At 57.6% G+C, this 20,894-nt stretch overlaps 1 protein-coding gene across 1 annotated transcript in view; it reads right to left on the bottom strand.

Moving 5' to 3' along the window:
- Positions 1-20,894, bottom strand: part of SLC22A23 (solute carrier family 22 member 23) — a 161,569-nt gene that overhangs the window by 6,898 nt on the left and 133,777 nt on the right. The window contains exons 5-9 of the mRNA XM_055322295.1: positions 18,024-18,151; positions 9,153-9,255; positions 7,176-7,408; positions 5,570-5,602; positions 4,231-4,354 (exon numbers count right to left, since the gene is read on the bottom strand). Coding sequence (XP_055178270.1) covers positions 4,231-4,354; positions 5,570-5,602; positions 7,176-7,408; positions 9,153-9,255; positions 18,024-18,151 — 621 coding nt within the window. The remainder of the gene's footprint in view (positions 1-4,230; positions 4,355-5,569; positions 5,603-7,175; positions 7,409-9,152; positions 9,256-18,023; positions 18,152-20,894) is intronic.

Genomic DNA, 20,894 nt, shown 5'->3' with positions numbered 1-20,894 from the left:
TTCTGTGGACCTCCTTGTCACAAAGCGTGGATGGCCCTGACGAGCGGGGAGACGTAGCTTGCTCAGTGCTTACAAGTCCACGTGTGAGTTATGCCACAGGAGGTAGAGCACCCTGAGCCGCAGGGAAGGCTGCACACAGACCCGCCGTCAAGGGGGCAGAGGTCCGCGTGTGACAAGCTTGCTACATGTGCCAGAACACATATTGATATCTGACATTAATAAATCATGCCAAGGGGGATCCTTGGGTGGCTCAGCGGTTTAGCGCCTGCCTTCGGCCCAGGGCCTGATCCTGGAGTCCCGGGATCGAGTCCCACGTCAGGCTCCCTGCATATGGAGCCTGCTTCTCCCTCTGCCTGTGCCTCTGGCTCTCTCTCTCTCTCTCTGTGTGTGTCTATCATGAATAAATAAATAAAATCTTTAAAAAAAAATCATGTCAAGTATATTTGGTTTACGGTAGGATTGGACAGCTCGCTCAAGTAGCCACGTCTATGTGCATGTGCATATATATAAAATGCAGACTATGTCCACGAGCATGTATCGTATGTGATATTATACATATTTTTATGTACTTTTTTTTTTCTGTTTGCTTTTCTATCAAGGATATCTTGCAATCATTCAGGAGTTAGTTTGGGAACACTTCTGAATTCGGTATACCGTTCTTGGCTTTTTGTTGTCTTTTTGAAATCTTGGTTTAGAGAATGGGGCCATTATTACAGGCGTGGCTTCCAGGTGCTTTACCTTCATTTTCCTCCCCTAAAATGCAGACTTGGTGCATTTCTGCTTTTCTTCAGGTCGTCACTAGACGGCAGCATATGCCCATGTTTGAATATCAGAGCCCCAGCCGCCTCAATTCATAGACAAGATAACCAGGGGGAGAATTTTGTCTCCCTGTGCTTTAGGGGCACAAAAGTTTTTAATATCTGGACTGGATATTGTTATTTCACTAGTAATAATATCTAAATTAAGGGTATAAAGACTGATACACAGGCTGCTTACTATTAGAGTAGAGAGCATAAAACTAAGAATTCTAGAATTTGGGACGCCCGGGTGGCTCAGTGGTTGAGCGTCTGCCTTCGGCCCAGGGCATGATCCCAGAGTCCTGGAGTCGAGTCCCACATCAGACACCCTACAGGGAGCCTGCGTTTCCCTCTGCCTGTGTCTCTGCCTCTCTCTCTGTGTCTCCAATGAATAAATTAAAAAAAAAAATCTAAAACAGGAAAAAAAAAATCTAGAATCTTCAGATCATTCTTTTAAACACGTGAATACCAAGCATCTTCTGTTTAAACAGAACAAGCAAACCTCCCATTTCTCACTTCCTCTTTTGTGTTGCTTAATTTGTCTTGGCTACATTTCTTTGAAGTCAAGGATAAGCAAATATTTGTGCCGGTTTTACAGAAATCAATATAACTGCCAAAAATATTCGGGTAGGAATCATGAATAATATCAGTTGTCATCTACTGAGACTGCACCCTTATATATACATACATATATATATATATCTACTTGTTCTTCCCTCAGTATCACTTCCATAGAACAAGACAGTCATAACTAGTCTCGTTTTAGAGCAAAGAGATGCAGGCTGGCAATAGGACTTGCCCGAGGCCACACGGAGAAACGTGGCCTCTGGCACCACCCACAGCTCCATCCGCGCTCTCATGCCGAAGATCCGAATCCGGGGCTTTGGGCCACAGCATGTGCACTTTGGTTGTTCATCCTGCTGCCGAACTCCTGGCCTGCGTGCCTTGGCTCCTTGGCCTTTAGCATCCATCCTCTGCATGTGTAGGTACGTGTACTCACTGAGACTCGCATTCATTAAGACATGAATTTTTAAAAGATGTTAAACAGACTCCAGGTGTCCCATTACACAACTCCATCCCTGTCCTTGGTGCCTCTTTAGAGACAGGTTCAGAGCAGAAGACATCAGGCATCAGGTTCTCAGTCCGGAGGTGGGAACAGGGAGGAGTTACTCCGAAGGAATTTCTGAGAGAGGGCCAGTTCCAAGAAAGAAGCTTCTAGAAAAAGGGGTGGGTTAGCCCGAAGGGGAGGAAAGCAGAAGGTAGCAGGAAGGAGCGGCTGAGCTCACATAGAACAGAGAACTAACAGCCAAGGCCCAGGGGCTCTGGAAAATGTGATGGGCTTATTGTGACCAGGGCCTGCCTCCTCTCTGAGCGACCCCTTCGGTGAGGGGTGAGGATGACAGTGAAGGCCTCAGGGGCTCCCAGATGGACACGGCATAGAGAAGATGATCCTGCACCAAAAAGCCACCAACTGCTTGCAGGTCAACCAGGCCCCGGACCACTCGTCACCAAGCCTAAGGGGAGAGGGTGCTGCAGACATGGGCCTTCCCCATGTGCCTGCAGAGGCGCCCAGCTCCTGAGGCCACGAGGCGAACCGAGGAAGAGTGTGCTGCAGGTGGACAGCTTCTAGGCCAGGCCCCGGCGGGAGGGAAGCACTTCTCTGCGATGCAAAGTCTGGGTGGGGTCTCATGAAACAACAGTAAATCGTAAGTTCCTTAGACTCCAGTGAGTCTCTCATTCTTGGACGAAGGGTTTCTACAAGCCTCTGTGCAAAACCCTTCTTGTCCTCCAGTTGGCTTCTAGCTGGTTAACCCTGGGCTTCTAGCTGGTTAACCCTGGCATCTTAACCCCGGCTGCCGTGCTGGGTACGAACAGCCTTGCAGAAAAAGCTTCGTTCTGTATTCAGGAAAATGAAGCGCCGTGCAACACCGTAGGTCGATTATCCTTCAACGAGTGAAAGAAAAAGCTCACCGGCCCCAAGCCACCCACCCTAGTTTATCTGGGATTTGGCTGTGTGACGTGTGAAGTGGGTTGGTGAGGGCAGCGGCGGGGGCGGGGGGAGGTCAATTTCTGTCCCAGGGACTCGGTGGGAATTGTAGCCGAGCGTGGACGTGAGAAAGAGCCAGGCCTCTGACGGGGAGGGGCGCGGGGGTGACACCAGGACCCCTTCCTTCCCGGCCAGAGACCCCCTTTGGACTCGACTTCCTTTCATCCCTCTGCAAGAACAGAAACGGCACCAAAGGTCAGATATTTCTTCTAGCTTGTCATCGTGGGGGCCGGATCCAAGAGCGCATTTGTTGAATTTCCTAGCGCCAATCTCTGCGGGTCTGCCTCAGGGAGGAAGAGGCTACAGTACTGCCTTCAGCGGAGCTTGTTAAGCGAGTCTCCCGGTGACGGACGAGGCCCAGCAGCGGCAGTCACGGGGTGGCGGCCCCCGGTCCCTCGGCGCTGCGGAGAGGCCAGCGGGCCGTGCGTGACCTCTGCTCTACGGGAGGGCCCTCCTCGCCGTGTTCTTTGGTCAGGGAAGGAGATTTTCACTGGCAAAGGAAAGACACGGAGGGAGATGCTGTCCGCCTGGGGCATCTTGCAACCTCGAGCATGAACTAAGCTCAGGTGTCCTCCTCGCTTGGCCACAGGAGGTCGGAACACGGTGCGTCACCGGGCGTCTAATTGCTTTTTCCCTCCTACACCGACATCCCGTGCCATCATGTCCCATGGGCGCCCAGACTCGGTGTGTATCGTGAAAATCCGGGAGAATGAAGCAAAATGAGGTCACGTGACACTCCCCCCGTGGGCATGATTCCCGGAGGTGCAGAGGCAAGTCCCCGCCTGCTCCCGCCCAGGTCCTCCGCAGCACCCGGACCCATAATGTCTACGCTCGAGAAGCCCGCGGGTCGGCAGTGCCCAGGCGAGGTCCAGTGTGGCGCCGGCCGGGATGAGCCCTGCCCTGAGCCGCAACAGCAATCGCCAGGGAAGGGGCCCGGTCCTGCGGTGGGGGCCGCCCTTCTCCATGGAGGCAAACCCTTCTATTACGCTGTTATCGTCACAGCATCGGAGGGCGCGTGGCACCCGATGCCACTCTCCGGACTGGCAAGGACGGAGCCAACCTTCCCTCAGGAACTGAAACCGCAGCCAATGGCCCTCCAGGGGAACCGCGCAGAGCATCCTGCAGCTTGGAGAGTGCCCCGCTCCCCGGGCTCGTGCCTGGAGGGATGCCTGGGTCAGGTGCCAGCAGACCCTCGCAGGCCTGGGAGTCAGGGCCAAGTTCCCCCATCTGAAGCCCTGACGGCTCAGGACGCACACTGCACCCCTGCCTGGAGGCTGGGGCGGGACAAGGGACACTTGGGTTCATTCCGCAGGAGCCTTGCTGTGCCCCCCGGCCCCCCGAAGTCCTAGGAAGAGGCCGCCGGGTGGGGCGCCTCCCGGGACCTACCTGATTACCGTGGGGGTGATCTCCGCACAGAAGAACACGCTCAGGCTTCCCACGGCGTGGGAGGCAAACATGCCCACGATGGAAAACGCGATGGAGAATTTGTCCTTGACGCTATCACTCATACCTGAAGGAGAATCAGAGGGGGGCAGTGAGGGGGGGCCATAGGGAAGGGAAAGGAGGCTGGCCAGGCAGGTGGGGGGCCGTGCGAGACAGCAGCAGGGCAGGGGACGGGGGACATGGGGCACCTTCCCCTTCCCCCTCCCCAGGTGGGGGCGCAGCCTGGCACGCTCAGTTCCATCTGGAGACCGAGGAGCACCTCTGGGTGTTATTGGTCAGACCCTCTGGGCAGCAGACTTTGTTAGGGATCCCGTGATTCCCCGTGGGCTTGATGCTGGAGCCCATGCTGACTGCCAGATTCCTGAGGCCACAAGCCTGGCCTGGGCGGGGGGGGGGGGGGGGGAAGGCTGGTGGCCTCCCCAGGGGTCCTAGCAGTGTCCCTCCTACCCCAGCCTTCAGAGAAACAAGGCCTCTGCACCCCAGAGAGCCCTGGCTCTTCCGGCCTCAGGTGTGACCCGTCCAGCACACAGGACAGGGTATGCCAGGTTGCATTTAAGGGAACAAAAACTCAAGTAACCCAAGCAGAAGACTTTATGGCCTGGAGGGACAGTGCTCGACCGGTCCAAGCACCTTGCAAACGGCAGCAGAGTCTGACCGCACACCCAGGCAGGTCTAGCACAGAGCACTGGCATGCTGCTGGGGTCACACATTCAGGGCACGGCTCAGTTCCCTGCAAAGCTGCATCCTGAATGCAGGGATGCCACTGCAGGGAGTCTCGACAGCACGGGGGCGGGTCAGGCCAGGCGTGTGTGGCCAGCGGGTGCAGCGACAGCTCTGCTGTCCCCGCGGCCACGGACAAAGGCGGACAGCGGCCTCCCCTGGCGGCACAGTCAGCCGTCCTCCAGCGCTCCCCGGGGGTTCCCCGGGGGCTTCTGGTGACACCCAGGCGCTGCCCCCGAGACACGCTGCAGCGGCGTCCTGGCGCCAGCAGGGCCCCGGGCTGACTGCCGATGCCAGGGGAGGAGGTGAGGCCATGCGTGCAAGCCGGGCACAGATGGGGCAACGAGGTGCTCTTTCTAGAGGTGAGAGGAAGTAGAGAATACAAATGTATGCTCATAGTGTCCAACCTACGGCCAACTTCAGCTGCAACTCTTGAAGGATAAGAGGAGAGAGGAGGAGAGAGACAGGGAGGGAAACCACAGGTCTGTGAGTCTTCATGAAAACGCCCATTGGGGTGCAACAAACAGTGGCCGGGTGCACCGCACGGGCATTGGGGGCTCACCTGAGTCAGGATGCTGGCTGTATTTCCCGATCACTGGGCCCCCGGAAATGACGGCCCCCACGTGGACGAGGACGGAGATGATAGGTAAAGAGGGGAGAGAGGAAGCACGTTAGGGAGGAGCCACTACAGGGCTCTTATGTGAGACTGGCTCCCAAGCCACCTCCCCGCCAGCTCGGGGCAGGGCCCCTGGGGGAGCAGGATCGACACCTGCCGGGGGGCCGGGTGCTACAGGAAAGCAGACGCCTGTGGGTGAGGGCGTCCCAGGACACGAGATCGGCCCCCCCTCGATGCAGCTTTCTGCTGGGCGGGGAGAGCATGGACCCCTGCAGAGCAGAGGCCCCAGCACCGCTTCTAGACCTCACGCTGAAGCGTTAATTTCCTCCTGAATAAAATCCTTCGGGAGCCACTGCAGGTCTGTGCTGGAGGGAGCAAGCACGTGCTGCAGGGGTGGGGGGGCAGCCAGCCAGCGGCGTGTCTGTGGGCTCTGAGCCTGGGGGTGCCCAGCCACTCGTGTGCACCATGCGCCCGGGGTCAGAGCGGCCCGTGACACCCCCAGGGACCACCGCCTCCCTGCAGGTCCGCCCGAGGCTCCCTGGCTGGGTGGCGGGAGGGCCCGGGGACAGACACCCCTCCTCTGTTCCCCGATCTGTCACCGCGGAATGCAAGGCCGCTCCCCCCAAGGCCCGGAAGGCTCGGGAAGGGGGCAGCTCAGCAGTGGCCGGGCTGGAATCCGGAATCGGTGTGGGCCACGAGGCCAGGCAGTTCCCAGTTCTTCCCTTTTCCTTCTGCTCCGACGCGGACGCTCGCCCCCCGGACGACGGTGGGCTTTCCGTCTCCCCACTGCTCTGAGCCCCGGTCCTGCCCTTGGGGGCTCCCCTTGTGGAGGAGGGGAGCGGCGGGGGCACCTGTGTCCTGCGGCCCCGAGCCCGTCCTGGGGGGCCCTGAGCTTTCTCACGTCCCGCTCTGGGTGCAGGGGGGCGGGGGGGATGCCTGGCGCTCCCTCCACGCCCGCAGAGCTGTGTCCAGCGAGCGTCTTACAGCTGCAGGGGCCGCGTGGATGCTCTAGTTTGTCCGTGAATTATTTTTAACATTCACTGGGGAACTCTTTGGCCCAAAGACAAGCCGATGAACTTGGGAACAGCTGCCAGAGAGCAGTGTCCCAATACAAGGGTGTCAAAGTTTCCCCGTATTTCCCATGAAAGGGCGCTTTGTTCTTCTGGTCACGTGATTGCAGCACAAAGAAACAGTGTGGCCCTCGGGGAGGTCACGTCCGCGGGGCCGGGGCCTCACGTGCGGGGGATGACGGTGTGGCCAGGAAGGCCCCAGCACTGGGTGCGGGTGGGGGGTATGGGGTGGGGGGTGGGGGCAGGCACGACGCCCTCCGCCCAGGGTGGTCCCCGTGGACCTTGCAGTTAAAACCTGTGCTTCCCAGGGCACCTTCCTCGGGCTGTGGCTTTTGGGACAACAGCGCAGGTCGCAGGGAACTGTACCCTAAAGTCTCACCCAGCTCTTGCCCAACAGCCTTTGGTGCAAGGCCAGCTCACATCCCCTGGGCTCTGCACCCCCCCGCCCCCCGCGGCCCGTCCGCTCCCCGGGCCCCACTCACGGTTGAGGAGGCCGAGCTGCAGGAGCGAGGCCAGGGCGGTGAGGATCATGAAGAGCAGCAGCCCACCCCTGCGCCCCAGGAACCTGACCACGACGCACATGGCCAGGCAGGACGCCAGGGCAATGCTGGCCACCGTGTAGTAGTCGGCATAGAAGTTCTCGAGGAGCGGCACCTTCACCTCGTGGCCCATCATGCTCCTCGCAAAGCAGTGGTGAATCCCGTAGCCGGTCAGCCTGTGGGAGACAGGGCCCGGGGCGGGGGGCAGTGGGCAGGGGTGCAAAGGCAGGAGGGGTCCACGCCCGGGATGCACACGGGCAGCTCAGCCATCACAGGGGGCCTTGCTGTGAGCCTGCGGGGTGGGTGCAGTGCCTGGCGGGAGACCTCAGGGCAGCGAGGGGCGCATGTCCCTGCGCCCGCTCCCGGGGTGCTCGCTCTGCTCTCCTCCTGCCTTAGCAGAAGAGTGGGAGCCTAGAAGCAGGAGGCCTGCTGTGAAAAGCACTCTCCACGCATCGACTCACCTAATCCCACGTCCGCACCCTAAGAGCTCCCGTCAGACCCATTTTACAGACGGGCTTCAGGAGGCTCCAGGAGGCTAAGCGGCCTGCACCGGTTACTTAGGCTCCCTACCTGGGCCTCTCCCTCTTCCTCCCGCGCTCAGGATTCTGGAAACACGGGGGTCCTTCCAGAGAACTCCCTACCTCCCCCATTCCTGCTATTGACAAACGCCCCTGGGGAAGCCTAGGACGTCAGGCCAAGTGAGGTCATCTGGCCTTGGACCCTTTGTTTCAATTCCTAAAGCCTACCACGGTTTCCCTCCCTTTGCCCCGGGGCCAGGCTCTTTCCTGCCTCCCCCAGAGGATCACAGAAACCCGCTGGGAAACGTGTGTCCCAACCGCTGGAGACAGATGTCCAGTCTGGGAACTGGGGACACAAGTGCACCCGGGCCCCCGAGGGAGGCTGCAGGTGCACGTGCACCACGAGGGCAGTGCTCGGAGAGCTCATTCGCAGCTATAAATTTCCTTCTCTCCACCCGCCCCTCCGCGCCCCTCCCTGCTTTGGGGAAATCAGAGTGCTTCTGTCACCCGCGAGGACGCGTCAAGGTCAGTGGCAGGAGACCCCTGTCCCCGCAGGAGGAAGCTGCCCTTTGCCAAATGAACTCATTTCCACTCGGGAAATCCTCGGCAACTGGCGAGATTCGGTCCGTCTCTGGGGACCCCAAATGACTGTCCCTGCTTCTCAGCCTACTGGGCTCTCAGGAAAATCTCCTCCCTCTGTGTTCCGTTAGGCAGGAAGTCTGAGCGCCACAGGTACCGAGGTCAGAGGGATGGATTCCCTCCCCGCAAACAAGCAGCACTCAAATGGAAACTTGGCATCTCTTCCATGTCACAGTTTGTGTTTCTTTCTTCCCCAGAAGTAAACGTTGGAAAAGTCATTCCATTTTTAATGGTCCCATCAGCCTGGCTCGCATCTGAGACTGGACCGCGGCATGGTGGCCGGGCCCGGGGCCAGCGCTGGGTGGGGAGACTGAGGCCTGAGGGTTCGGGCCTCCCTGTCCTCGTGTATAGGACAAGGGCGTAAAGAGGACCCCAGTATCGAGAGCTGCTTTGGTGCAGCTGTGGGGCACGGTGGGCCAGAGCCCCGGGCCTGGGCCTCTCTCCTTCCGGGACAGCAGTCCTGAGGTCCTTCCCAGAGGGGTGTAAGCTTCCCCCCAGGGCTCTAACACCGAACGAGAGTTAACACACCCCTTCCCTGGGCGGAGGTCACCTGTGCGGTCAGGGGAGGGCAGGACTATGAGTGAAGATCAGAAGGACCTCCTTGGTAACGGGGTGCTGGGCCCTAACCCAGGGCCCCTTGGCCGAGGGCGAAGCTCTGGCCAGCGGCCCCATGTGGCCGTGGGAGGGGGCGGGCCCCGTGGGCCTCTCCTCTACCCCCTCTTTTCCAGCCTCTTCCCGCCCTCTACGCCCTCTTGCGACTCACGAGTTCACACACAGGACCACGATGTTTTTCCACAGGTTCCGAGTCCCCACCACTTTGACGATGCAGACCTTCTTGGGCCTCCGGGAAAGCTCCTTCTCCAGCTCTGCAGGGAAAGAGAGCCTGTGACCTCCCGGCAAGGCCCCGGACATGCGGCCTCACACGCGCTCCCCAGTCTGGGCATCACGACAAGGGGAGCTTTTTTTTTTTTCTTTAAGCCTCGGGATAGGATCCGGCTCTCAGGATAGAAACATGTCCACAGAGACACTAGCTTTGCAGCTCAAACGTCCCCGTGGGGCCTGAAGGGAGGCAGGGCAGGTGCCAGGGCACCCTGCCACCGAGAAGCCTTTCTCACCAGTGAGGCAGGTTACCCACAGAGAAGCCATCAGCAGGGACTCGCTCCACGTTGTGCGAGAACAAAGCTAAACGGCACTCTGGGTTACGGAGGTGCTAACCAGGTTCAGGCCCAGGCCGTGGCAGGAGCCAGTGGTTTCTCCCGGGGAGAGTCCCATTCGGCTGCAGGGCCGCTGGCTCAGGGCGGGAGAAGCACCTGCTCCTGCGCTCCTCGGGTTCGTGGGCAGCAAGTTCTGCGGCCACAGTGCCCCTTGTGCTGTCGCCCTCCAGGGCGCAGGGGCCTCTGACCACCGGGCACAGGGAAGGCATCTGCCGGAGGCTGCCGGTGCAGCTGGCACAGGGGACGGGGAGGTCCCAATAGGGAGAGCCCCAGCCTTCGGGGCCTCCCTGCGCATTTTGGGGGCACGATGTCCCACCTTCAGCCTCCTCGGTCCCTCCCTGCTCCTCTAGCCAAGCACGGCTCCGGGGAGCGACTCTGCCCACGCGCTCCCAAAGGCAAAGGACCTAACCCATCGAGTGGGCAGCCGGGGCTCCCCAGGGCCGTCCAGGCCATGAGACATGAGGCCACGGGTCGGAGGAAGCGAGGGAGGTGCGACAACTAGGCGCAATCCCAGATGGGGTCCCGAGACAGGCAGTCACTACTGGAGAGCCTGGTGACATCTGGGTGTAGGCCAGGGTTCGGTTAACAGTACTGCACCCGTGGCAGCGTCTCGACTGTGACAAAGGTCCTGCGGTCATATGTTAACAAGGGGGAGACAGAGGGCAGGGTCCTCGGAAATTATGTATGTTTTGCAACTTTTCTGTAAACCAAAAATTATTCCAAAATAAGTTTATTAAAAAACAAAACAAAACAAACAAAGAAACAAAAGCAAGCGGCATGGGTGGGGAGGCCCAGGGTACTGAGAAAGGCTTTGGAGCTTGGAAGAAAGAGAATTTCCTCAGGAGGGACTCCAGAGTGGCCACCTACTGAGCGGACTGTGCTACCGAGATGCTCTCTGGTATTTCTGAGGGCTGTTCCCACCCCGGACGTCCCCAGTTCAGCTCTCCTCTCCTCTCTCCTTCCTGCCACCTATGGCAGGAGGGTCATAAACCTTATTAGTTATAGTTTGAAGGAAAATTTGTTGCTTCGTGGATGGAACTGGAGGGTATTATGCTGAGTGAAGTAAGTCAGTCGGAGAAGGACAAACGGTGTATGTTCTCATTCATTTGGGGAATATAAGTAATAGTGAAAGGGAATATAAGGGAAGGGAGAAGAAATGTGTGGGAGATATCAGAAAGGGACACAGAACATAAAGACTCCTAACTCTGGGAAACGAACTAGGGGTGGTGGAAGGGGAGGAGGGGGTGGTGAATAGGTGACGGGCACTGAGGGGGGCACTTGATGGGATGAGCACTGGGTGTTATTCTGTATGTTGGCAAATTGAACACTAATAAAAAATAAATTTATTATTAAAAAAAAAAGAAAATTTGTTGCTTAACCATAAGGGTTTAGGAGTTCCTTATTTAAACAATTTTTTTTTTTGGATCAATGTCACCAGCTTGGGCATTGAAGGGTGAAGGAGAGGTCTTTCCAATGTCTGAGGCATGCCATGCCACCTGCATTTCCAGAACTTTCATCTTTCCCATATTTAGGTGCAAAATTGAGGTCTATGCACAAGTCCAAACAGCTAGCACTTCGGCTGTCTATCCACGGATTCCCCCCAACTCCCGGGGTCTTCTGAACCTTTATTTTCCCCTCTGCAAACATAAGCTAATTTAATTTACAAACATCCTTTTCCCTTGGTTAAAACACGAAAAACCTTTTAAAGAACCTGGAAATATTATGGTTAATAGATACTACTGGATCCAATTCTGAGTATCTTCATTGTTATAAAATTCATCAGGAGGGAACACCTGGGTGGCTGAGTTGGTCAAGCCTCTGCCTTCGGCTCAGGTCATGATCCCAGGGTCCCGGGATGGAGCCCCATGTCCAGCTCCTTCCTCAGCGGGGAGCCTACTTCTCCCTCTCCCCCTCCCCCCCACCCCAGCTCACGCTCTCTCTGGCTCTCTCTAAAATAAATTAATAAAATCTTAAAAAAAAATAAAACTCATCAAGAATCAACTATAGCAGTCGCATTTACTCACCATGGAAATCATCCAAGAAGAAAATGGCTATTAGAATGTTTATATAAGTTTAATTTTTTTTGTAATGTGGCCCAAACCCTACCTGTTAACATATTATTGTATATGAAACAGATGTTTATAAAGAAGCTGCAGCACTTGCAATTGTGACCTGAGTGATTTTTTTTTTTTTTTAAATAACATGAAACTGTAGAGCCCAAGGTCTAAGGAACTGACTGCAGTCTACAGAGGTAACTGCATTATTCTAAACAGAATTAAATTAACCTGTCTGGGGCTATTGATATGTTGTCTTTATTACACACATCACCAGCCTATTAACAACAATACAAACCGTCCTCAGCACTACGTCTATTTCTCTGGGACAAAAATCTCCCAGCTCTGAGCTATAAGAACCATCAGATGGCTTTTGAGACACCCTAAGGGAACCGAATACTTCTCTTGTTATCAGAGGGAAACCCGGGACGTCCTCAAGTCCTTGCACGTGGCTGTGTGGCGGTATGGAGGGGCCGTGTGAGCTGATCAGAGCCTGAGCACCGAGGAAATGACTGTTAAAGGCATTTCCTCTCACTGTCCCTCCTCCCAAGCTCTCCCACCCTCTGGATTTACTGCCATTAGAAATATTTCAAAATAAAACCAAGCCGGGCTTCCTGAGTTTTGGCCAGCCGGCTCCATCCTGTAGCCCCCCCGCCCCATCCCCTCTCCTCTGCATTTCCGCTGATCCTTGTCAGGTCACAACCTAACTTGGGATGCCGTGAAGGGTCCCACAGACCTAGCAGAACCCGTTGTCATTCTTTTTGTTGAGCTTCCTTGGGAAAGCTGCTCTGTGCCTCAGTTTCTCAGCTGTTAAGTGGGACAGTGCCCTTCTCTTGGAGCATTGCTACGAGGCCCAATGGAAGGAAGCCAAAGAAGCCCCACGTGGGCCTCAGTGAGCAGGTGCCCTCCTAGCCAGTGCTTTGGCTGGCCAAGACTGCGCTGGCCTCCCCCGCCCGCTGCAGAAGGGAGGGGTGTCCCTGCAGACACACAGCAGGCGGCACGGCCTCTGCATGGCGAAGAGGTCCAGGTGAGGAGCCAAAGCACGCTTCCCCGGGACAGCACGGGGACAAGGTGGTGGCAGGGCACTCAAGGCTCACACCTGCGGGGAAACACACAGACGATAACTTGCATTTGTTTGGATGTAACGGGGGGATTAACTGGCCTTGCTTTTATACTCGTGTACACTGCTAACGTATTCCTGGTGAAACTGGAAAAGCATCAGTTATAGAAATGGGAAAAAAGAGACAAAAAGAGAAATGGGGGGAAAGGAGGTGGGAAGAAGAGCAGCAGCAGGAGGAGGAGCAGCAGGAAGAGGAGGAGGAACAGGAAAAGCAGGAGGAGGAGTAGTAGTAGTAGGAGGAGGAGCAGCAGCAGGAGGAGGAGCAGGAAAAGCAGGAGGAGGAGCAGGAGGAAGAGGAGCAGCAGCAGGAAGAGCAGCAGGAGGAGAAGGAGCAGCAGGAGGAGCAGCAGGAGGAACAGCAGCAGCAGCAGGAGGAGAAGCAGCAGCAGGAGGAGGAGAAGCAGAAGGAGGAGGAGGAGCAGCAGCAGAAAGAGGAGGAGAAGAGCAGCAGGAGGAGAAGCAGCAGGAGGGGGAGGAGCAGTAGCAGGAGGAGCAGGAGGAAGAGGAGCAGGAGGAGGAGCAGCAGCAGGAGGAGGAGCAGCAGCAGGAGGAAGAGTGGCAGGAGGAGGAGAAGCAGCAGGAGGAGGAGAAGCAGCAGGAGGAGGAGCAGCAGGAGGAGGAGCAGCAGGAGGAGAAGGAAGAGCAGGAGTAAGAGGAGCAGCAGGAGGAGAAGCAGCGGGAGGAGGAGGAAGACCAGGAAGAGAAGGAGCAGCAGCAGGAGGAGGAGGAGCAGTAGGAAGAAGAGGAGCAGGAGGGTGAGGAGGAGCAGCAGGAGGAGGAGGAGGAACAGGAGGAGGAACAGCAGGAAGAGGAGGAGGAGCAGGAAAAGCAGGAGAAGGAGCAGCAGGAGGAGCAGCAGGAGGAACAGCAGCAGCAGGAGGAGGAGGAGCAGCAGCAGAAGGAGGAGCAGCGGCAGCAGGAGGAGCAGCAGCAGCCACCCCTACTGGGAGCCACTGTAAAACATGTGCATAAAAGCTCCGGGCAGGGGATCCCTGGGTGGTTCAGTGGTTGAGCGCCGGCCCCAGGGCATGATCCTGGGGTCCCGGGATCGAGTCTCACATCGGGCTCCCCGCAGGGAACCTGCTTCTCCCTCTGCCTGTGTCTCTGCCTCTCTCTCTCTCTCTCTCTCTCATCAATCAATCTTAAAAAAAAAAAATAATAAAAGCTCTGGGCAGAGGCTCCGAGGGCCTGAGGCCCGAGGCCGAGGCCGGAAGCGGAGGAAGCACCTGCAGTGTGTTCCACGTGCCCCTCAGGCCTCAGGTAAGGGCTGGGCAGGATGGCACGTGGCCATTTGAACAAGCGCTTCAGAAGCAAGGGGGTGGGAAGGGTGCGGGGATCTCCGCGAGGTCCCTGGGCAGAGCCCACTCCCGACATCTACCCACAGGTGGGACAAGTGGCCGGCACGCTGACCCCTGTGACTCCCCCTCAGGGCACGTGGCTGCCCAGGTCCCGGCCTGGAGGAGGAGGAGGTGTCCCCTAGGGTGCCGAGGGCGCTAGCGGGGGCCAGCTGTAGGCTCCTCGCTTGCTATGCTGGGACTCTGGGCAGGGGACCTGGCCCCGGGGACCCCGAGCCCGCAGCTCACTCTGAACCGACAAGACAGGTGAGCCGGAGCGGCTAGGAGGGCGCAGAACCGAGGCCCGATGCCGCGAAGGGCTGGGGAAGGCCCACCTGGGCCTGAAGCCGGGACTCGCCCACCATCTGGGGGCCAGTCTCCGAGGGCACACTGCAGGGACGGCCTGACGCGGGAGGACAGAGGACACCCGCCCCTGCGCGGGGCTCGCTGCTTCCACACGGGGGGCCATGGGCCATGGGCTGCGGGGCCCCCAACACTTAGCCTCTGTGGCCCCGCTTCCCCACGTGTCAAGCAGGGACATGACGGACCTCGCTGAGGCTCTGGCAAGAAGCAAACGCAGGTGAAGTGTGTCACCCCCGCCTGCAGCCACTGCCCGGTGACTGCCCAGCGCACCACGGCTCAGGCAGGGCGTGCGCGGGGCCCGACACAGGGTCCTCTCGGGTGGACCGCAGGGGCACGGCCACCATGGGGCCCGCAGTCCTGTTCTCCTGCACTCAGTGCTGAGAGTCCGGGGCATTAGGATGAGAGAAGGAGAGGCGCCCGGACCCGACACCTCCTGTGACCCAGTGGTTATAGGAACGCCGCTGGCCGTGTCGCCGCTCCGAGCGCATCCCAACACCTACCCGTGCTCGGCTAGAGGCTCTGCAGGGGAAACCTGGCACGCTCAGAGATCCACCCGAGACGGCGCCCACAGAGGAAAGGACGGGACAATGTAGGAACATCAGGTTTCCTGGCGCGAACGCAAGGGGAGGAGGCAACCGCCCAGCCTCCCAGACCCCTCCAGGCCCGAGATTCTCATCCCCAGCCACCCCGCTGATCCCATGAGACACTGCCCAACCCCCGTCTGGCCTGCGGACACCTCATGCACTCATTCAACAGGTAACAGGGAAAGCCTGCTCTGCAGCAGGTGTCCCCTGGGGCTGGGATGTGGAGGGATGCAGCTCCGCACACACGGCCTGCCACGTCAGGCCACGGGGCAGGGCAGGGCGACAGGCCTAATAAGGAGCCACACCAACCAGCCTGCCACAGTGACAGGTGAGCCACTGTCCTAACTGGAGGGTGACCGGGCCCCTGAGGAGCTGGCCAGGTGAGCGTGGGGCATGCAGGGAAGAACCAGGGTGGGGGGATGGCCAGGTGAGTATGGGGCACGCAGGTGGGAATCAGGGTAAGGGGATAGCCAGGTGAGTATGGGGCATGCAGGGAAGAACCAGGGTGGGGGATGGCCAGGTGAGTGTGGGGCACGCAGGTAAGAAGGGGGGGGATAGCTGAGGTCACCGAGGTCACGTGGGTTACCCCCTCCCCCTCACCAGCTTCCTGTGGGGGCGACGGCAAAACTCATAAGCAAAGAAAGGAAAAAAAGGATTGAACACCGCTTTCTAAAAATAGAAGGAGAATGAATCAGTATAATTAGGATCGAGAAAACAAGCTTTTCCCAGACAGTATTTTACCCGGAAAGAAATGGGATGCGGTGGTTTCATCAGGGAGACGCCAGAAGCAGATTATACCGTGGGACCCAAGGGCAGCGGGCTGCTAGTGAGCTCGGGGAGACGGCTCGGGCATCCTGAACGAGCAGATGTGGCCCCGAGGGCAAGTCAGCGCAACACTCGTGCGCGGTCACACGGGTCCCCGTCCGCGAGCGGTCACCCCTGGGAGGCAGCAGAGCGAGGCTGGGCGACCTCCGGCGTCTTCATCTGCCGTCGGGGCCCGTACCTTCCCCACAGGACCGCGCCAGGCACGGGGACTCTAAGGCCGGGCACGGGGAGCACTTAAGCGGACGTCAGTACTCGCAAACCGTTCGGAAATCTGACGGACAAGTACTCTGCGAACGTCATCCCGTTTATCGTCGTCGTCACGGGCTAGGAAGGGGCCGCGAACGAGCCTCGGCAAAGCACCAGGACTGTGTCCCGTCCGTGTGAAGCAGACCTGGCTCCTCGTGTCCTTGTCTATGCCGCTAAAGCAAGGGCCGCAGGCTTCCGGAACCCCGCTGCTTGTGCTGGATCGCCAGGCCGACCCAGGCAGCCCCCCAGAGGGACGCAGCCCCCCTCCCAGGTCAGGGGACAGGCCAAGGCATGGACGTCATCCCGCTCAAGCAGCAGCATCTGGGGAACTTCTACTGACCGGGAATCCTACGTCTGAATCAGGAGTATAACCAAAAGCCCGCCTAGGAACCACGGGGGAGATGCTTCCAGAAGCCCTTCCTGGCCAGTGAGACGCCAATTTCTCACGTGTTCCTTCCTCATTGTGAAAAGAGACGTGAAGCCAATGTTCTCCTACCTCGCTTAGGTCTCTGCTCCCCTGCTCCCTTGGAGCCAGGCTCCCCCACACACCTGCGACCCTTCATCACACCCTGTGCCTCTCCGCCCCGTGGAGTTTTCCGACAGCATACGGTGTCCTGATGCGTCACACCTTGCACTGTCGCTAGGCCGTCCCCTGCTCACCTGGACGCTCCACCAACATGGCAAGGCTTTGCCTGGTTCCCCCTGTTCTAGAACAGTGCCTGGTCCACAGCGGGCACTTAGTAAGTACCCGTTGGACAGAATTTCACATCACGGGGAGGGGGATTAGAGCCTGCAGGTTATTCTCCTGGGAAATCTATAACGACGGTACCACCTGCTTCAGGTCGTCAGGTTGTTGCAGGGGCCGGAGCTTGGCATGGGTTTTGTTGGGACTCTCAGAGGGTCTGTGCATCGTGTACACCAGAGACTCTTCCAGTGCTTATTAAAAATGCAACTTCTCAGAAGTTCTTCTGCTGGGTCAGAACCTCTGGGTACAAGGCAGGGAACCAGGAACATGGACTTTTAACAATTCCCTGGTGGCACTTATGGATCCCCAGCCTGAAAACTGCGATCTAGTGCGTTGTGATGCTCCTGATACACACAAATTCTATAGACCTGACCCCCGAGGGACGCCTGGGTGGCTCAGCGGTTTAGCGCCGCCTTCAGCCCAGGGCCTGATCCTGGAGACCCGGGATCGAGTCCCACGTCGGGCTCCCTGCATGCAGCCTGCTTCTCCCTCTGCGTGTGTCTCTGCCCCTCCCTACATCTCTCATGAATGAATTAAAAAAAAAAAAAAAGAACTTAAAAAAAAAAAAAAGATCTGACCCCTGAACCTAATAATACACTATATGTCAAGTAACTTGGATGTAAAGAAAATGTTAAAAAAAAATTCTATGGATCCGAACTACTAAACGAAAAGACTTCGCTTCTCTACTTCAGATGCCCAATAAATAGGTCAGAAACAGACAGTGGCATCCACGAAGGTGATACTCGGGGAGAGAGGCAGCGTGGACCAGCGCCACCCCACTCCGGGGCTCTGCAGGTATATACACCTGGGTGGCAGGCAAGGCTGTGTCCCAGGCTCGGGTTGCACCCCTCCCAAGTACTCCTGGACGACTGGGCGCGCATTGGGCTCGCGCCTCACTTCTGGGTCAGGACAGGCCCTGTGGGGACGCCGCAGGGCACCGGACTCGCTCAGGAAAGAAGCCAACACCTAGGAGGTGGAGAGGATTTTGATCCACTTGCATTCCTAGTCTAGTTGCAGACCCACCACTGTGGTTGGGAAAAGACACGGGGAATACAGCGGCTTGGTAAGATGGCGGGGAGTCTGGGCCCAGGTCGGGGGGCGCCCCTCCGGGTCCGGGTGGGGCTGCCGGCTGACCTGAGCAGTACTCACCGGGCATCACACCTTTGATGTCACTCTCGGGGTTCATGCAGTTCTTCTGCGTGAAGTGCAGGATCAGCTTCTTCGCAGACTCAAACTGCTGGGTGGCCATCAGCCACCGCAGGGACTCGGGGAATATCCTTCAAAGAAACAAAGGGAACCGGTGAAGGTCTTCAGTTCTGGGGGGGGGCATCCCGCACACAGCCTCCGCCCTGAGCCCGCAGGCCTCACGGGTGGGCGGCACTCACTTCCCACCCACCCGCACCCGAGGCCGTGAATGCTCGGGACTCTCAGGAGCTGAGTCTGAGAAGCGGACACTGTGGGCAGGGAAAGGTATCTACGTTTTTTTTTTTTTTTTTTTTTTTGAGCAGGTGTAAGAATTACGATTTTTAAGGTGTGGTAGACAAGAACAAGAAACCAGTGTAAACTTTTGAAAAATAACTATGGATTTCTAGAGCAGGTTTAAACGGTTCGTGGAAGGGCTGCCTTTGTTGTATTTTGTCACAAAACCCAAATACGAACGGAGCGGCTTTACGTCTAAGAAAATGCACCACGGGAGCCCCCGGACAGTTCTTTTCAGGTTTTGAGCACTGGAAGGCTGCCACCGGGCGTCCCTAGACGACTGCTTGCATCTCGCTGCGGTGGTGCCGAGCTTCGGGTTTCATCAGCAACAGATTCCTTGTTTGTTTTTAGGCTGAGACCTTGGAAGGAGTCCCCCAAAAACAAAAAAACCCAAAAATCCCACTAGTGTTTTACTATCGATGCACTTTGTAAGTTTACTTTTACGACAGTATTTGCACGTCGATCAAAGAGAACGGGGCGCCTGCTTGGAACAGGGGTCAGCTCGCTTTTTCTGTACAATATTAGGCGATATTCTAGGCTTTGTGGGCCGACGCGGTCCCGCGGTTAAGCCCTCGAGTCTGCCACGAGGGCACGCGGCCACGACGTCCTGCGCAGGAAGAGGTGTGGCCGCGTGCCCTCGGGACTTGACTGCGGAACACGCAGCATCTCTACCCGGGAGAGAAGCGAAGGAGAAAAAGCAAAAGCTGGAAATGGGGCCCGGGCTCCGGCTCCCGCCGTGGCTCGTCCTACGGTGTCTGGGGCTGCCGTCGCTACCAAGTCACGGCTGCACCTGCTCCCCGGGCCATGCGAGCTCGGAGGAGCCGCTCCCTGGAGCAAACCAGAGGCCGGGTGGTGAAGCTGCCATTTGTTCACACCGGATCCCATTGAATCAAGCGTGTTTTCTGTGTTGTACTTTCTCCGATGTATCTGGTCAAGCCGTAGCCCCCAGGGAAGCACTAAGCGGCTCCTCCGAGTGTAGATCTCGGCTCCTGGTTTGGGTAGAGCCCTTCCTGGGGGGCGGGGGGCTGCGTGGATCGCAGGTGCTTCTGGAAGCAACGCTGGGGAGGCTGGATGGACAGCCTGAGGCCTCCCAGTCTCCAGGCGCCCCGGACGGCGGCCCACCACCTGCCCTGGCACTTGGTGCCGGGCACAGGGACGAAGTGGGGCCTCCCTGGATCCCGGACCCGGAGCTGCTTGGACTGCAGGGTGCAGCTTGGCAGGGTGGGGGTGCAGGCCCCTGCCGCCGTGCACGTGTACACCTGCTGCAATCTGCTCAGCCGCTTCGGGAGAATCGTGGTACAAGGCATCTCAGGGGCATCTGGTGGCTCAGCGGTTGAGCATCTGCCTTCGGCCCAGGGCATGATCCCGGAGTCCTGGGATCGAGTCCTGCACCAGGCTCCCCGCAGGGAGCCTGCTTCTCCCGCTGCCTGCGTCTCTGCCTCTCTCTCTCTGTGTCTCACGAATCAATAAATAAATCTTTAAAAACCACCACCGCCACCACCACAAAATATAAGGCATCTCAGAAAACCAGCTCACAGATTGCTCTGACATCACAAGTTGCTTTGCGGGTGGTCTCTGAAGTCTGCAACAAAATGAGAAAGTTTCGAGTCCTTTTAAAATAATTCAAAGCAATTTACATCAAACGTTGATGAAACAAACTCCGCAGCAGGGAACGGAATTTGAAAATCAAGAGCACAGAGGAACACGATGCAGAAGAACAAGGCCCAGAGCGAAGGAGGAGGCAGGGGGAGGAGCACAACTCAGCCCTCCCCGGGGAGGGGAGGCCTGGATCCCCATGCCCAGACGCTGCAAGTAAACAAGCAACAGACACACCCACCCAGCGCGCTGGGGCCCTCTTCCCGTTTGCCCTAAGGCTTTGCCGACAGGTGGGGAGAACCCTCGTGAGATGTTCACTGTCAGCAATTCTGATCCCTGAATGGGAGGTGAGTGACAGCTCCCATAGTGACAGTGCAGGACACTACAAAGCGATGTCTATTTGATGTCACTTGTCTTCCAGGGAAAGCCCTGGATTATGCATAAAGAGCCAACATTTCCATCAGTCAAGGCATTAAACCCCAGTGAGGGCAGATGCCCACCTCTTACCAGGACCCACAGAGCCCTGGCCCTTCAGGGGAAGAGGCTTCTCTTCCTGGGTTGCAAAACTGCAGAGGCCAGGGTCCTGGGGTGGGGGGCGGGGGGGAGGCCTCATGTGCGCTCTGGTGGCGCATGGACTCAGGGGTCTCAGGGATGCTGCGCTACTCCTGACTGCCTGGTCACCCTCTATCACTCATTTTTATCACCCCTAAATCATGCCTAAAGGCAACCAACTTTGGATAGCTAAAATTGATAGGAAAAAAATAAATGCCCTTACGGGAAATGACAGTGAGCAAGTTTCTTCCTAGAGAATCTTTGAGAATCGCGAAGCTTATAGAAGAGGTTTCAAGGATAGCACCATTTGCAAATGCATGGCATGGTCTTCCAATTTAAGAAGTGGGTGTGGGGGCAGCTGTGTGGCTCAGCGGTTGAGCATCTGCCTTCAGC

This window comes from Nyctereutes procyonoides, unplaced genomic scaffold (assembly GCF_905146905.1).
Source record: "Nyctereutes procyonoides isolate TBG_1078 unplaced genomic scaffold, NYPRO_anot_genome, whole genome shotgun sequence".
Taxonomy (NCBI): Eukaryota; Metazoa; Chordata; class Mammalia; order Carnivora; family Canidae; genus Nyctereutes; species Nyctereutes procyonoides.
Note: the sequence above shows the minus strand (reverse complement) of the source record. Positions and strands in the feature narration are given on the sequence as shown.